Below are 18,536 nucleotides of genomic sequence, written 5' to 3' on the forward strand. Positions count from 1 at the left end.
GTAGCATCCAAGTAGGGAAATATATCAAAGCATTGGACTTATGCTTGAGGAAGTACATCCATATGTATCTCAAATGATCATGCACTATTAAAAAGAAATATAGCGTGCTGTTCAAGGTAGCAATGGATGTGGGTCCACAAAGATCAACATGTATTAATCTGAGAGGTGCCTAAGCTGTATTGGTAGATTGCTGAGAAAATAGAGTACGGTGCTGCTTCTCGAGCTGACATGCTTTATAGACATCTCGAGCTAGCTTTAGGCGAGGAAGGCCCTTAACCATCTCACGATGAGACAACTCATAAAGAGTCATAGCCAAGTTCCCTGAGAGAAATGCCGAAGACGCTCATTGTTCGTAGGGAAGCCAGATTCGGACCCTTATTAGTGGCAAAATTGATGCACCCTTGAGGTTGGATCTTGATCGGAGAGTTGTTTCCTACGCGGACCCACCAGGGTGCAGGGGCTTGTGTACGGAAGGTATCCTCTGTAGGAGTCCTGCAATGTGTAGCTCCACTGTCCACAATCCAAACAGGTGCTCATGTGCTTGGTTGCGTGACGAGTGGGCCTCTACGTAACCTCATCGCGAGGCAAGTTAGAGATGTGGACGAGACTCCCATCGCATGTCTCTAGGGAGATGATGTGGGCCTTAGCAGACCAGTCAGACAAGCCCTGTGGAGCTGAGAACGTTGTTGACTGAGATGGCGAATCGGTGGCAGTGTGAGTTTGACTCCCTTGCCATCACCTTGGCTTCAATGATGGGGGTTGCTCGATTGAGGGGTGGGGGTCTTTGACTTGGGTTTTGGTGTTGTGTCTCTTCCCTTTGATTGACACTCGTTATAAAAAATGGTGAGCCTTTTGAAAATGTTGACAATAGCTATTCTTCTTAGGTACATTTTGCCACTTGGATTTGAGTTGAGACGGTGAGTTTCCTTGTGATTCACCTGCTTGTTTTTAATTTTGATTTTGATTTTGATGTGAAGTTTGATTTTGTTTATCCTTCCCTTACTGCTCGCCCATTTTGAGAATGAGCAACGAGGGCTCCCTTTGAGGGATTATTCATCTAAAACTAATTGAACAGCCATGCATAAGGGTTATAGGTGACACTCAAAATCATAGAATGTGGGTAAATTGGATAGAGAAACCACTTGTTGCACAAAATTAAAGTATTTACATGGCTGCTTGTTAAGAAACAATGTGACCTGATCATTAGAGGATTTTGGAGTCCCTATAGTGGAGAATTCAGCAAGGAGACGTTGGTACTTGGCCAACTTGACTTTCAAGTCATCTTAGTTAGAGATGTTAAAGTTCTGAAGCTCATGGTCAAGATTGATTTGATGGGTCCTATCCCGAGCCACATAGCATTCAGTCAAGTGTGCCCATCGCTCTGACGCTAAGTCTAAATGCTGAAGTTGAGAATGAAACTCAAGCAATAAGCCTTGCATCAGTTCGACAATAGCGGAGACATTCCTAGCCTTCCTTGAGTGGACAATCTCGTATGGAACAAGTGCGGGACTGGGTTGGGGTTCCAACCCTTGCGCACAAGCTCCCATATTTTCTATGAGTGAAGGACATGTCTCATCTAGTTCGACCAAGTTGTAAAGTTTGACGCGTTAAAACGAGTCTTGTCATTGAAGGCATGCTTGGCGGAAGATGAGGTAGAACCACAAGGTGTTCGGAGTATGGGTTACGATGGATGTGGAGGATAAGATGGTGGTGATGGTGGTGGTGGAGGTGTTTGATAAGAAGGAGAAGGGAGAAGAGGTGGGCATGCAAAAATAGAATGTGAGTCTCCAATGATTGTTGATTGATACAGAGGCACTGTAACATGAATGTTTGCATAAGGTGCCGGTGGAGGTGGAGGCATTGGGATATGTAAGCCCTGTCCAAATGTCAGCTCGGACATAGCATAATGACCAGAGGGTCCACTAGGTAATGCCATGGAGGCAAACTGTGGCACCAACCGATCCACACTCGGGAGAGTGTAGTCTATGCTAGTTTCCACTTGCGGATGGCTTGCCCTAAGTGGAGATTCCGCCCTTTCTACATGGTCAGTAGATCTGTGCACCGAATCTAAAGGATAAAATTCAAACTTATCTTTTATTTGCTACTGAGCTCTATGCATCAAAATGAGATTGTACTTAGCTACAGTGATCTTGTAAGGTCGTGAAACTCCGTGGTAGTCCAATGTTTTTCTAGCCATGTCGGGAGCTTGTGAAGCAAGCTGTGAGGTCCACTCTGACTTGTTCCTCAATGGATTTAGCTCTGATGTGAGAAGTGGTGCAGAAGTAGTGTTCAAAGTCAGTTGCCCTTCTGTTGTTCTTGCTTTTTGTGTAGAGCTTTCAGATTAAGGCCTAGGTTTCTCTTAGAGAACTCGGCTTGATAGCATGTGAAAATAACCTAACACAGAAACACAGATAATGCCGTACGACAAAGCAAAAACTGGTAGAAGAATACAGTTAGGGTTAGGGTAACTCAGAGACAATGAACACAGAGATTGAATGAAATGATATAACTATTGAATATACAATGCTCATGCAGCAAACACACTATGTAGTGAATGAATACTGTACCTCGAACTCTTGTATCTAAAGGATTAAGGCAGGGGTAATAAGTTGGAGAGTGTGTCGTACTCTGAACGGATCCCGAATCGCAGTAAGGCAATATCAAAATGTCGAACACTAGCAAATGTAGCCAAAGAAGGTTGGATTTGATACAGACGGCAGTGCAAGAGAGAGAAATACTAAAAACGTAGGTGAGGAGAGAGAAAGACTAAAAACATAGGCTGCAGGAGAGAGAAAATAGCAAACATAAGCTGCAGGAGAGAGAAAGATTAAAAACGCAGGAAAATCCAGTAGCAGCAGTCAGCATGGTGAAATCAGCTTTGAATAGTGTGTGGTAGGTTGGAAACAAGCGCCAGATTGTTGTAGACAGCAATGGCCAGCTTGGACCGCGATGTCCTCCATGTCGGGGGGGGGGGGTGGACAACAAGCTGAAACACCTGAAATCTACAAAAACATGATTTAAGGCTGAATGGAGTGTAGCATACCTATTTATAGAAAGTTTGGGCCCTCCCAAGTGGGTTTGTGCTTATGGGATACAAACGCTATCTAGGAATATATTTTTTAAAAATAAACAAGGTTTCTTCCTTAATTAAGGATGTTTTGGGGCTATTTAAGTGAAGCTAGTGCATTTTTAGCTCATCAGGCTCCCCCTCTGAAACGGGAGGAGTAGGAGTCTCCTCTGAAGCCAAAGAGAAAGGAGATGCCCCCTTTGAGGGCAAAGGAAAAATATTCTCCTATGTATCGCCCTTTGAGGGAAATAGGGACTCAAACTCATGGATCACGGACTCGGAGGTGTCTAATAGTGAAGGAAGGACCGCCGGTCATGTCGAAGAAGGGATTTGGGTCTTGAAAAGAGTAGAAACCAAAGAGTTCCTATAGGTGTCTTCTTGAACTTGAGGAGAAGATGGTGGGATAGGAGAAGGCTCAAGTTGAGCCAAGGGCGGGGAATAGTTGCGGGCTTGCAATGCAGTAGACTGTGGAGGAGATGTGGCCGTGATGGAACTCTATTCCAGTCCATAATTCCGTAAAACTTGTCCATATGAGTGAAAAAAACATTTTTAGGGGCTGTTGGAAGTTTATTCCAGCCATTCTGAGAGAGAAGGAGGCTGTTAGAGAGCAAGGAGAGGTTGATGATGTGATTTGCATCCACCAAGAATCAGTCCTGTAGCAAGTGACAGTAGTTTGGAGCCCTCCAAGGGCAAGTGATAGCAGCCCAAGGTCCTCTTGGTGCAGATGATAGTATGCAAGAGAGAACAACAGTCTTCCTAGTGGTCTCAAGCTATAAGTGACAGCTTCCATGGCTGTTTGAGCAAGGCGACAATAGTTTTTTAGCGTTTCTTGTGATGCTACTAAAATTTCTCTCTCTTAACATTTTCTCTCATCCCCTAGCCATCTCTCAAGTTCTCTCAGCATTTTCTAGTAATTTGAGCCATTAGAGAAAGAGATTTTACTGAATCTTTGTTGTAAACCCCAACTTACAACATAAATTAGGGTTTTGATAGCCATCTCGGAATGTGTGCTCAAAATTGAGGTCTTAGGACTTGAATTTCAGTAGCTGAAACTGAGGTTTTTTAGGGAGATTCAAGAGGCCAGCCAGCCAATATCAGATTTGGGGTTGAATTTGTCTCTCAAGGAGCATGTTGAAGGCCAATCCTTAAGCAAACCAAGGGGCAAATTGGTTTGAAGGCTTGCTGATCATCTGTGGTAGCAAGGGGCGTTTGGGTGAGCGGAGGAGATTAAGGAATCTCAGTTTTACTCCATTCAATTGCAATGTAAGTTAAAGAAATACGGAATGGAGCTTTGGTTTTAGGGCCAACAGGTTGTCCGATGTCCAAGATTGTATGGTAAAATGTGCATTTGAGTTTTGTGAATTGGTTAATTGCTGTAATTAAGTGCTTAATTAGGTTATTTTTCACCCTATTTGAGAAGGAAGGCTAGTTTCACAGTTCCATTTCTGAGATACCATTTTATTCCCTTGATTTGGTGGGCTTGAGGCACTTGATTGAAGGTTAGAAGCTTTGGTCTAGTGCTGAAATTGTATTAAGCTGAGCATTGCAGCAAGAATATCTTTGGCAAGTGAGATGTGATAAAGCAGGGATAATGTCTCTCAATCTAAAAATTCACCAAGTGTTGGGTAAAATGCAATGCTTGATCTTGGACAAGGCACGCAACATGGACAACAAGTTGATAATGTTGGTTTAGACCAAAATGTGGATCCTTCTAGGCCTTCAAAAGCGAATGATTAGCAAGAGTAAGAGGAGTTTGATGACCGGTTTAAAGATCAGCTGAGGACAGCAATTGAAATGTTTATGTTGTTGGCAAACAATCGTTAGTTTATGCACTTTTTGAACCCCTTAAAGGAGGGCAATAAAGAGCTTTAAGACAGTAAGATACATCAAAGGATGAGCCAATACAACAGCATGATGTTCTAAATATGGGTAGTGAGCATAAGTAAATGATGCTAGTGAGGCAATTGATGCATATGCAAGGCCAACTTGGAAGTGTCAATCCAATGCTTTTTGGACAGTAGGGCATGCATGCAATGATGGGGCAGCCATGATACTTTGGTGGTGGCACTAGTTTCAATGCTATAGTGGGTCATGGACCGTATACGGGGATATATGGCATAGCTTCTTATGGTATGTGGCAACCAATGCATGGTGTGCAAGATTCAATGTATTAGGGTATGGTTGGTAATATACATAACCGCATGTATAACAATGTTGGCATGATGCTAGGGCACAAAGTAGCAAGTTTAGCAATGTATATATGCAGTCCATTGTGTTTGAGACTCACAGTATTAATGGTAGTCATGCAAATGTTTCATATAGTGTTGGTTATGAGAAAAAATGCAACTAGTAATGTATGCAATGTATGGGAAAATGTATCATGGTATGGGTGGTAGTATGTAAATTCCCATGCACATTTACATTGCAATGGTCTAAAGTATGCAAACAAGAATGTTTTCTAATGCTTTTGGTACTCTTAGCATGTTGGTTACAGGAGGGGCTAGTCAACTGGATGCAACGTTGCATATTAGTTAAGCTGGAATTGTAACTATGTGAAAGTATAAAGCATTGCAATGCTCAAGGGGAAGAAAGGTCTACAACCTAGTGGAGGTTTCGAGACAAGTATAGTTAGAGGTAAAGTTTTCATATGCTTCTTGGTGAAGTTTTAACATTGTTTCACCAATAGATGAAAAATGGGTGGAAGAGGATGACTTGGCAGACCATCCTGAGTTGTAACTTTATTGAGATACCTTTAGTTAGAGGGGACTTTGGTTCTTAGTCAGGTTCAGCAGAGTAGGGATTTGGAGCATTGCTTGATGCTCAAGAGGGAGGTAGCACTTCCACTCTATTAGTTGTGGATAGCTCTCATATGTAGTGGATATCAGATGTATTTAGTATACATCCAAGGTACTGTGTTGATAGTATGTTTGCCATGGGGTCACTACTTAGTGTAATAGTCACTGTTGGATGTATGTAGATGAGTATGGTTGTTACCATGGCTTTAAAACTATACTTTTGCATTAGTCCAGGGGCATGAACTTTTGCCTTAGTTTTGAGATCAATTTTTGATTAGTTTTAGCTTAGTTTTTGATCAGATTGAGAATTTTTTATGGTCACTTTTCGGATTAGTTTTGCATGAGTTTTTTGCATCAATTGTTGATCAATTTTTGCAATCAATTTGTGATCAGCTTGGGATCCCATTTGCAGCAGTTTCTGATCAGTTCTTAGATCAAAAAGTTATTAGTTTATGATCAGATTATGCTCAGTTTTCATTGGTTTACAGTTGACTTCATGGATAATAGCATGTGAGTAAATGCCATTGAGAGTTTTAGCCATGGTTTATGTTGAAGATATGCTTTATTGTGGTTTTGAAGTTAGAACAATTGAGAAATATGAGTTATAGATGTATCATGGTTTTGAAGTTAGAATAGTTGAGAAACATGAGTGATTGATGTATTCAATGGGTTTCTAGCAATGGTTTTGGACTAATTTTTAGTTTTATGTTATGTATATATTGGTTGGAAATTTTCAGTAGGTTTGGGGCAAATGGTATGGTTTGACAATAGTGGCCAATGTTGTGACTATAATGCCTTTTGGAAATTCTAGTGCAGTATGCTTTTCCTCTGGCACAATGCAATACAATTAAGGACAATTGCAAGGATTTCAAGGGAGAGGTCTGTCACGAGGACGTGAAATTTTGAGCTTTAATCTTGCTGATAACATTTGATTAGATAATTAATCAAAATGTGCAAGGTTATTTAGTACGTGTTGCACATGGCAATTATTTCATGGTAATAGGCCTACGACCTTGAGATATCAATTGGAGCCAGAGGTAAAATTTATAATAAGTTATGGTTGTCAGGTACAAGGGGGTATCAAGTGTCAGATTTGGGCCTAGACAAATTTATTGGGCACTAATGTCAGTGGTGACATTAGAGGCTAGGTATTTACTAATTTGAAATGCTAGTCCAAGGGTCAATAATTCTTAGGGATACTTGAAGACAAATTGGTCAATTTAATTATTAGTTGGTGAAATTAAATTTTTGAGCATTAGAATAATTATTAAATTAATTTTTAGAGTTGATATTTTGAAAATAAATTTAATAAGCTAGATAATGTTGAAAAATGGGATTAGAAGGCTGCCATTGCCTATACAAGTGGGAAAAACGTTTTTGGGGGTTGGTGGAAGTCTATTTCAGCCATTGTGAGAGAGGAGAGTGTTAGAGAGCAAGGAGAGAATGCTGATGTGATTTGCAGCCACCAAGGATTAGTCCTATAGCATGTGACAACAGTTTGGTGCCCTCTAGGGGCAGGTGACAACAACCCAAGGTCCTTTTAGTGCAGATGACAGTATACACGAGAAGATAACAGTCTTTGTGGTGGTCCTAAGCTGTATAGGTGATAGCTTCTATGGCTGTTTGAGCAACAAAATAGCTTTTCAACATTTCTTGCGATGAGGCTCTGAAATTTCTCTCTCTATAACATTCTCTCTCATCCCCCCAGCCATCTCTCAAGTTATCTTAGCATTTTCTAGCAATTTGAGCCATTCGAGAAAGAGATTTCAATCAATCTTTGTTGTAAACCCTAATTTACAGTAAAAATTAGGGTTTTGATAGCCAGGTCGAGATGCATGCTCAAAATTGAGGGCTTAAGACTTGAAATTTAGTAGTTGAAATTGAGGAATTTCAGGGAGATTCAAGAGGCCAGCCAGTCAATATTAGATTTGGGGCTGAATTTGTCTTTCAAGGAGCAGGGTGAAGGCTAATCCTCAAGCAAACTAAGGGGCAAATTGGTTTGAGGCTCGTTGATCATTTGTGATAGCAAGGCACATTTGGATGAGCGGAGGAGATTAAGGAATCTCAGTTGTACTCCATCCAATTGCAATGTGAGTTAAAGAAATACAAAAAGGGTGTTGGTTTTGGGGCCAACAGGCTATCCAATGTCCAAGATTTATGGTGAAGTGTGCATTTCAGTTTTGTGAATTTGTTAATTGTTGTAATTAAGTGCTTAATTAGGTTATTTACCACCCTATCCAAGAAGGAAGGCTGGTTTCATATGGTCATTAGTTTTTAGTGGTATTCGGGTGGTTTTTATGGACAAAATGATGTGAAGTAATGCCAATAATGTTGCAGCCATAGCTTATGCTTTACAATGGTTGTTTGGCCAGAAAACCTTTGGGATAAAGTTAATGGATGCATCCATAGTCGTTTTGACAGCTTTTAGAGTATCTTTTTGGCAAGTTATGACTTACTTATGTGGGCTGGAAATTTCAGCATGAATTGGGCAATATTGAAGACCCAAAACTTGGAGTAGCATGTCAAGGCAAGATGTTTACACCTGAACCAAGGGGTAGCTTGTTCTCAAACTATTGTGGCCCACATGCAAGGGATTGTGGCCCAAATTTAATCTTGGATTGTTGTGCTATTAAGGGTCAAATTGTGCCCAAGTAGTGCTAGTCATTTATGATAGCCCATTGTATTGAATTTGAAGAGGGCTCAACCTATATCTCTTTGTACTTAAAATTAGAGCAATATAGTTAAAGAAATACCATAAGGGGTGCGAGTTGTTAGGGCCGATCGGGTGTTGGCTGTCCAAGATCAAGGGGAAAAAGTGCATATTTTTAGATTTGTGTATTTAATGCTTGCTGTTGTTTGAATTAAATCAGGTTTATACCACCTTTGTCAAGAAAGACGATTGGTTTCAATCACTACATTTGTGAGAAGATTTTGGTTGGGACCAAAATCGGCTGATCTAATCATATTATTTTAAAATTTTTTGTCTATTTAGGCAGGCTTGCCCTCTGGTCACAAACACTTCATTTTTGTGCAGGTTGAGAGAGGTCTCCGGCTGGTTATACTCTGAACCCCCCCCCTTTTATATATTTGCCTAACGTATTCAGCATTCATTCGCTGCAGCATTCAGCATTCTATTGCCTCTTTCGCTCTCTCTTTTCTCTCCATATTCACTTCTTTCTTTCAGTCTCATCATATAATTCTGCATTTGTTGCACTCTTGACACTGGATGTGTGGGGCTCATGAAAGTGCACTTGATGGCATAGTCCCTTTAGCATGGCTAGAGCTGCATATCCTCTCGTGAGTTGTTCCTTGGTTGCTTGTGCCATGGTGAATCTCCTAGCAGATGATGTAAATGTGACCGCTGAGTAGATATATGAATCCACTACCTCCAATCATCTTGCTCCTAAAGCGAAGACTGATCTTGTTCATACTAGGGCTGATGTATGAAAGGTCAGGAGCTTGGTTTTCGCTAGATCAACAGTCAATCGCTGTTGTGTGCAGAAGCTGTGTAGGGCATGGATATGTGGCTACAAACCCCCCTGTGAGTCAAAGACCAAGACATCATCACCAACATAAAGCATAATAGAGACTAGTGCACCTGCTATGTCCACTTCATCTCCTCCTCCTTGTGTGATATGCTCCTCTAAGTTGTTGATGTAGAGTCCAAAGAGTGTAGGGAGAGAGGGCATCCCTGCTTCATGTCGATGGTGCTAGAGACCACATCTGTGAGTCCTCCTGAGCATTTGTCTTGGCCTCCCACTCTTTCATATAGTGCATAGCTGCACCAAATCATGTCTTGATGGGATTCCAAGTGTTTGCAGCCTGTGTAGTAGTCTGTCTTGTGGGATTGTGTCAAATGCTTTGCGGAAGTCCACATAGCAATTGTAGAGTCTCTTCTTTTTCTGGCTTTCACCTTCTCATTCATTCCCCTCATGGTGAAGATATAGTCTTTTGTAGAGAGTTAACTCTCAGCTGAATCCAGCCTGTCCTATAGCTCTCAATCCTGTTATTTCAGCATAGGCACTCAACTCAGCCTCAAGCATGGCTCGTTAAATCTTGGCTAGTGTGGCTCACCATGATGGTCCTTTAGTTTCTTGGATCTAGAGGGTCTCTAGAATTGTGGATAGGCACAACAATGTGCATAGTCCACTTGTCCCGGAAGCTTTCTGCCTGTGCCCGATTAAATATCAAAGTGAAAAGGAGGGCCAAGATATCCACAATATAAATAAAGTGCTCACCTTCTATACATGTATGATCCATTGGACGTCCATGCTGTAGATGTTCTATGGCCTTCCTAACCATATCATGTGTGAAAAAGGTAGATTTGCTAGAGTAAGATTTATGGGGTGTGGAATTGTTGGCGGCTGGTTTGGTACATCATGTAACCTCTCTGTATACATTTGCTAAATCTCTAGACTTCCGATGGGTGCGGGTCATTGTGGCTCTCAAAATTTGTGCCATGCGGTGGCTGCATCCCTGGTCATGAAAAGATGTTACAAATCCTAGTACTGGGTTTGCTTATATGGTCACCTCTTATGGCAAGTGAGGGTCCTCATTCGTTTGTGGGCCTCCCTCTCTGTGATATGTCCTAGTCCTCTCTGGGTGCAGAGGTATCTCTAAAGCTCTTTGTACTCATCATCATACATCTAATTTGGGGCATGACCCCAGCTTGTGTTCCCCCCTGGTGTGTGGAGTGTGGAAAGCTCTCGAGGGTGACTGAATATAGGAAGGAAGTCAGCTGCGAGGTGAGTATCACCAGAGAAGCAATGTGGTCAAATTGGGTAAGACCAGTATAGACATGGTGATTGTACACATCAGCCAGCTTGTTTGTAAGATAGAAGACCATGTGAGATTACAATCGGGTTTGCAAATATATTGCAGACAATGTATGAACACGACTTACAAATGAACTAAGAGGAGTCTGAAAAGAAACTCAATGAACAAATCAAATATACGACATGTGATACAATGGTGCTTGGGGAGCAGAGGACTGTCCAGCAGCCATGCTCTCTTGTGGGAGTGGGCCAGGGATGAAGGATGAGTGTGGTCTACATGGAGGGATCCAGAATGCTGCAAACAACCGATGCTCGATGGAGGTTGATGAGGAAAAGATACCAGACAGGTACGATGGCAGTGGGGAGAACCAAAATGCAGCAGTTTCTGATGAGAAGGGGTGGCTGAGGATGGGGACATGATTAGCAGCAGCACACAGCAGGACCTCCGACATGAAGCAGTCCAACACAGCAATGCAGACACTAATGATGACTTGTAGCAGTGGAGATGACAGTAGGAGCCAAAATGGAGCAGTCTGGATGGGTGGGGGCATGCAGCATTTGATGATGAAATTCAGCTGTCGTAAGGATGGCTATGGAAATGATGAACCAAGGCAGCAGGATGGTAGCACTTGGACCCAAAACACAGGGGGAAGAGTGCAGGCTGGCAGCAATGAATGATGGCAATTTGTTGGCAGGGATTGACAGAAGGATCAGAGTGGCAATGTCCACGATTCTCTTTTGTACAACTTTTTGAGCCTGTTTTCCTACTAATTTCTTAAAAAAACTACTTTTATTTAATGAGGAATTCTTTTTGGGGCTGTATGAGAGCCCAGGAGTTTAGCCAATAACATTAGTTTATAATTTAGATGAGGTTTTAGATAGCCTAACTGCAGTTTAAAGTGTTTCAAAACTGAAAGCATATGTGCATGTTGAATTGTAAATGCAGACAACCAAACAGAACTTTTGGGAAACACTTTTGGCTCCCTGGTCAATTTCCAGCTTGAACTTTTTTGCATGGACGTATTTGGGCCTTGTGGGCAGGGTGTATGGATGTGGACCGTTCCTTCCATCCTTCAACCCTTTCTAAATCTTTTTCGATCTTTGCAACCAATTACTTAATGGTTATGTTACCCTTGGTGATCTGGTCATTCACATTTTTCTAAATTATTTGAATACATTCTTTCTGGTTCCAGCCTTCTCGATAGCATCACTATTTGCGCATAAAGTTAATCAGAATATTGGTTTCACAAGGAAAAAGTATCAGTATGTTTCTTTTGCCTCTCCCTTCCAAAGGGATGTCGTAGAGCTAGTGATGACTGTCTAGTAGACTGTTAGGTGACCAGGGCAGAGGTTGAGTGTAACTGCATCTTCATTTATAACTTTGTTACTTCACAGGAAAAGGAAGCATATAGACAATGATCTAGATAGCACGAATACATCAATCTACTCAAGTGATATAACAGCTTCTGAAAGTGCCACTGTTACTGAGGAAGTTGCTGGTAACTGCTCATGCAGCCATTCATTCATCTCCATTGAGCATCACAAGCCTATGGCATCAGAAGATAGTTTACTGTTCTTTTTTGTTACAGATATTGATCATTCTCTTGTAGGCGAAAAACTGTGCCCTCCACATCCTGGATTTATGTGGGATGTTTGCATCCGCTGTGGTGCACTCAAGCCACCGAACAAGCCTGATGAACAGGGTGTAGCTCTACGTTATATACATGAGGTAATTTTCCTTCACAGTTTGTTTATTTATTCTTCCATTTCGCCTTTTCCCCTCCCTCATGAAGAAGGGTCATTGTTTGAGAGTCAAATTGTGGATGTCCTGTCACTCAGGGTTTGGAGGTGTCACATGTAGAGGCAGACAGAATACGAAGCAATGAGCTTGCAAAAGTGCTATCCAAGAAAAAACTCTATTTGGTACTGGACCTGGATCACACATTACTAAATTCAGCAAAGTTTATCGAGATACCTTTACTTGAGGCTGAATACCTCACTCGCATTCATTCTGAAAGAGGGAACCGTTTATTGTCTGAATCTGCTGCTTCAGGAGGAGGTATTACAGTAAATGAATTGTGTTTCTATGGTTAATTGTCTGTTTCATAAGAATTTGTTTGATATGGAAAGTAAGTTTGAGATTTTTGTCAAAGGAAAATGCTTTTACATGCTTCGTTTTGGTGGTCGTGACTCAAATTTGCAAATTAAATGATTCTTTATTTTGTACCATTTATGTTGAAGAAAGCATCCTAGTCAATGCCAATTCAATATAAGGTTACATAAATAGTTTGTTTACATGAATGTGAACTGTAGAAATTCAAATGGAAAAGTAATAGATGCTTCCATGAGCAGTTTGTGTTGAAGAAGGAACCACATGTTATGTTGTAGGGCTTGACTAATCTTCTATTGCCTTTGCAAGGTGTCACCTTTTTTATGACCCTTGGACTAATAATGTTCTTTTTCTTCTACCCTACATGTGTAAACCTGTAACTTACCCTTGCAAGAAGATGTAACATTATATTCTTATGTGGATGGTAGTACATGAAGTAGTTTGGCCGCATATTCACTTTAGATGTTGTAATTCCTACTATGAATGCTGCTTAATATGCTAAAGGCAAATGAGTGGTTGGAGACATGTAAATGTACAAAGACTGAAATTAATGTAGTCTAAAAGGTTGGTTATAGGGTTGCTTGCTTTTAGAGTTGTAGAATTTCATAAAGTGTGTGAAGCATATCATTTTGATAAGTAGATAAGAGAACCTCTTTTGCATGATAGAGATGTGAGTATGAATATACTTGATGTTGTGCATATAGATGTTTGGGGGCCTGACAAAATATATCTCTTGGTGGTAGCAAATATTTTGTCACATTCATCGATGATTGTTCAAGAAAGCTATGGGTGTATTTCATAGAGGAAAAGAGTAATGTGTTTGAGTACTTCAAAACTTTCAAGGTGGTTGTTGAAACAAAAACAAGCTTGAAAGTTAAGTGCTTGAGGTTAGATGGAGAGGGAGAGTACCTCTCTAATGAGTTCGGTGACTTCTTGAGGTCTCATAGGATAAAGAGATAGTTTACTTGCAGGTATATCCCAGGACAAAATGGGGTTGTAGAAAGGAAAAATAGGCATATTGTAGAAGTTGCAGGAGTATTGATGACTGAAAATATTTGCCAAAACATTTTACCATCTGAGTTTAATAGCCTCATTGAAAAAGAAAAAAGAAGTGTGATGAATCAACTAAGTTCTTTGATTGGTCTGGTACGAAGAATTGTTTATAATGCTTAATTGGTTTCATTTTATCTTGGGTTCTGTTGTCTCTGGGAGTGGAGGTTACTTTTCCTCGTCTTTACTACTTTGTTTTTCTCCACAAGCTTCTCCACACCAATCACCCCTTCGCCTCTGTCCCCCTCCCCCCCACACACACATACACATACACACACACACCCCCTCCTTTCTTTGTCCCGTTTGGTTGGTGCTTCAATTTGTTGATAGTGTACTTACCTGTTCTGTGATCATCATCATTATTGAGTTGCTTTCCATTGTCCTAATTGTTCTTGTTTCTGCTTTACATTGTCTTGTTACAGAGTGCTTGAAGTGATGCTGTAAACACACTCTTGCTCTCTCACTCCTAAACACTATTGAGCTTAACATAGTTACAACAAGGTATTAGAGTGCCAGACTCTCAATTATATTTGGGGGAAATATGATATGATGTAAGCAATGTTCTTATCATTGTTTCATATCTTCTTGTTCTTCGTATTTGGATTCTTCTTTTCTTGCTGTCCATAAAGTACTGCTTCCCAAAATTTATAATCCTGATTATGAGTACATGAAATATGACATGATGTAAGCAATGTTCTTATCATTGTTTCATGTCTTCTTGTGCTTTGTATTTGGATTTTCCTTTTCTTGCTGTCCATGAGGTACTGCTTACTGAATTTGCATTCCTCATTGTGAGTGCATCTGTTTAGACTTATAAACATTACTTTGATTATGCTTGTGTTTTGGGCCTCAAAACCATAACTCTTGCATGGTCTTTACTCTTGAATCCTCCTGGAGTCTGAATGCAACTCTTCTAATTAAAGCTCACTTCCATAGCCATGAATGCACATTTTGGATTTTGTATTTCCAAAAGTAATTGCATGTGGACAGTGGTTCATGCCTTTGCTCTTGTGCTTGTATTTTTCTGGTTCGTTTTGGGCATGTAAATGTGACTCTAGCTTGGTTTGGAGTCAATGTTGTGGAAGGGAAGTGTTAGAAGTGCTTGTCACCATTTGGTGCTCCAACTGCCATGGTTTTTGTAGCCAAGTGCCACATGTTGTATTAGCCAGATCTTCACTGCTGTTCACATAGAACAATTTAATTGTTGATCTGGTTGACCTCATTGAAATGCATGAACAAAGTTCGAAATCCTAGAACGACACGTTACTTTTGAGTTACTATGCTGGATTTTGGGCATTTATTTTGCGAGATTGAATGCTTATCTTCTTTCACGTCTTCAATTGGTAATGCATCCAACTTATGACACATCTATGCTTCATTCATCCTGATCATCTTCTTGGAAGACATACCTTAATTGAGGCTTCATGTTGTTCTCTTGTCTATGAGGATTTTGTTAGTTGCATTTTAGTACACCATTTGAGATGTTCGAGGTATGGAGGACTTTGAGCATGGAGAGGAGGTTTGCACTACTCTTGTTATCTTTGAGACTCTAGTTACATCAGCATTGGAGTCTCTCCTATAAGTTGCTCTTGTGGTTCTCATATTGGAGCATCTTATGGATGAAGACGGCATGCAAACCCATCTCTCACATTTTGGAGTAAAATCGTAGAGGTTCCTTATCGTATCACATTTGATTATTATCAGTATAGTTGTTGTAGATGATCATGCATTGACAAGGTTACTTCTTGTTGGTAAACTCATTGTTATTAAGGAGAAGCTTGATGCAAGTTGAGGGGAAGTCACGTGTGCAGAATTGGTGGAAGTCCATATGCTTTTTGTCAAGATATTAGGTATGCTTTGATACCATGTCAAGATATGCGACGATGCAAAGAGATAGTAGGGTTTGTGGAGAGAAACATAGAGTGTGTACAACAAACAATGAGAGAGAAGAGAAACTCAAAAAAACAAGAAAAACACGACGATGATGCACTAAATCATGCTATGAAAAAAAAACTGACATAGTGGAGCTAAAGCTCAGAAGATGATTGCATTGTTATGTCTCATTCAGGTAGTAGTCATTGTGGGGAGTTTGCAAAGTAAAGGGAGCGAAACGTAGTTTTTTCAGGCTATGGGCTATTGAAGTAATCACTAGAATGTGAAGGACAACTTTTGAAGGAGCGAACCGTAGTCCTTTGATGCTGTCAGAGGTGAGGAAGATGGTCACCTGCTGTCAAGGGAGTGAAGTGCAGTCCTTGGATACCAAGAAGATGGCTTGGGCAGCAAACACAAATCCTAGAGGCCAGAATGTTGAAAATGCAAATGTCTGATGGAGAAGAGTTGTAAATACAGATGGGATCGCTGATGCTAGGGGATGGATGCTGTTGCTGGGTGCATGACTACTAATGCTAGGCTATGGGAGGTGATGCTAGGCAGATGGAAGAACTTCAAACTGCAAGATGCAAATGCCGGGGTGATGCGAGGCAAATGGGAGTTGACTCCTGCTAGTGGAGACCCGTTAGATACTGCAAACATAAGGTGGATGATGATACTAGTAGAAGACTGATGCCTATGCGGAGAGACCTAGCTCCAAGCTGAAGAAGACTGACACCAAGGTGTGGAAAAGTCTCCAAGCGGCCAAACACAAGATGTAGGATAATGTAAGATGATGTTAGGGTGAGAGAGATGGTTGCTATACTTGAGAAGAGAGATAGATGCCCACCATGAACCACAATGTCTTGTTGAAGGGTGTGAGGGCAGTGGAGAGGTTGGAGAGAGAAGGGAAGGAAGTCAGAGTGACAAAAGAAGAGGGGTGAAGAATGAATGAAGTGCCGATCTATTTATAAGCCTCAGTTGTCTAGGGTGGTGTACCATTGATTGGGTGCCCACTAATAAAATAACTAGAATGAGAACACTAGTTCTTTTTGGGACTTAAGTGCAAAAGTCTAACTGAAGTCAAGAAACTAAAGAAGTGGTTTCTCAACACCCCCTCTCAGGCCCAAAAAAGGATGAAGAAAGAGAAGCGAAGAGAGACACAAAGATGTAGAGGATCTCGGAGATCTAAGATTTCCTCCTGAAAGCTAACTTGTATAGTAAGGAACTATAGATGGGATGAACTATAGAACCTGACTCCACCTTGGGAGAGAAGGCACTAGCTCCGTAATGCCATGCTGGAAGAAATTTGAAGGGCTTGTCACCAATCGTGGCAGAACCTTTTAAGGCTCTGAGCTAGGTGGTATCTGAAGATCTTGGGTATCAATGGGAGAAATGATTGCTCCAAAAAAGGTATCCCCAAGGGTAATCAGTGGGAAAGAACTTCATGATGAGTAGGTGCCCTCATAGAGGGTGGAGATGAGGGGGCCCCCTCTGAAGCCGAAGAAGTAGGAGCCGCCTTTGAGGATACGAAGCCGAAAGCTGAAGGTATAAATCTTAAGCCATCTACGATGACTAGAGAGCAATAAACAAAGAAAGATGGAGATGCTAAGGCGCGTGATCCTCTTAACTAGGTAGGATAAAATGCCTTTGCATATGAAGTTATTACTTTGTCTCTAAAAGTGCCGTTGCTATCAGTCCTTTAGGTTGCAAACGTAGCACAGGTTGCTAAGCAACTCCCAAACCCAAGAGTCTCCAGCAACCTGTTGCAACTGACTTCATATTTAGGATGAAACAAGACAATTATGCAAGACAGTAAGGAATTACCGATTTTCTACACTAGAAAAGCTAATAAATGGACAAAAAGGTTGGGGGATAAATAAAAGGTTTAGTGCTAAAGAAGATACATCCCTCTCTGAATCCAACTCTATGAGATATAAAGAATCTAAAAACTCATGGATCATGGATTCCAAATTCTTTAAAGTCGAAGAAAGTGCCACGAGCCGTGCCGAAGAAGGTATCTAGGTTATCAAAGATGTCGAAGAACTCGTGGAGGTGGCCTCTTGAATCTAAATAGTCAATGGTGGGAAAAGGTGAGACTCATGTTGAGCCAAGGGTGGGCAACAGTTGGTGTCTCTCAATGGAGTGGATTGCAAAGCTGAAGTAAGGGAAGGTGTTGAATAGCCATTGTCTTTGAAGGAGCGGATTGTTGAGGGGACGATAGCGAACAATCACTGTCTCTCAAGGGAGCATGACTGCACTCTGCAGAACCGCGGATTATTGACATGGCCTTCTTGGAACCCTACAACAAATAGGAGCAACCTCCGTAGTGCATTGTGGCAGTCGAGAGGAGGTTGTGGCGCCTAATGATCCTCCTTTTGTTGGATAGGACTTAGTGCGTATCGGATACGTCTCATTGCCTTGAGCATAAAAATTTGAAAGCTGGTGCATAATAAACTCTGTGGCCCAAAAGGGAGAAGCGGCACAACAAGTGTCGGGGGTTGGACGTGTATACTTTGGCGGTGTAGGGAGCAAAGGTCCATTTTGGCAAGCATTGATAGGAGGTCCGGTGATGAGGGAAGAGGAGCACCTAGCGGAAGACAAGTACCTAGTTGTTTGTCGATTTGCCTGTGGAGAAGTCATAGCATCGGAGTGTCAACCTATAAAAGGGAGGGTGGAAGGGAGAGGAAGAGAATGGAATCTCTATCTCCTTGTTGATAATGCAACAGAAGGCTGAAATTAGTAGATGATGCCGAAGTCGCAACTTGTTTTTGCCTTCTCTAAGGAATAAAGTCTTTAGCTCTTTGAGCTCCTGCACTCGTAATACCATGTCAAGATATGCGACAATACAAAGAGATAGTAGGGTTTGC

The 18,536-nt window shown here is 41.3% G+C and overlaps 1 protein-coding gene across 4 annotated transcripts in view; it reads left to right on the forward strand.

Moving 5' to 3' along the window:
- CPL4 (C-terminal domain phosphatase-like 4) overlaps positions 1–18,536 on the forward strand; it is a 213,755-nt gene that overhangs the window by 36,777 nt on the left and 158,442 nt on the right. For 3 of the 4 annotated variants that reach the window (XR_015692823.1, XM_087690731.1, XM_087690730.1), the window contains exons 3-5: positions 12,033–12,136; positions 12,227–12,366; positions 12,477–12,696. Coding sequence is in view for 3 of the 4 variants with exons in the window: in XM_087690731.1 (XP_087546857.1) it covers positions 12,033–12,136; positions 12,227–12,366; positions 12,477–12,696 (464 nt within the window). In the remaining variant the exon portion in view is untranslated. The remainder of the gene's footprint in view (positions 1–12,032; positions 12,137–12,226; positions 12,367–12,476; positions 12,697–18,536) is intronic. The other variant, XM_087690733.1, reaches the window with a different exon arrangement.

This window comes from Lygodium microphyllum, chromosome 13 (genome assembly GCF_053477565.2).
Source record: "Lygodium microphyllum isolate KBCC chromosome 13, Lygodium_microphyllum_v1.1.10, whole genome shotgun sequence".
Taxonomy (NCBI): Eukaryota; Viridiplantae; Streptophyta; class Polypodiopsida; order Schizaeales; family Lygodiaceae; genus Lygodium; species Lygodium microphyllum.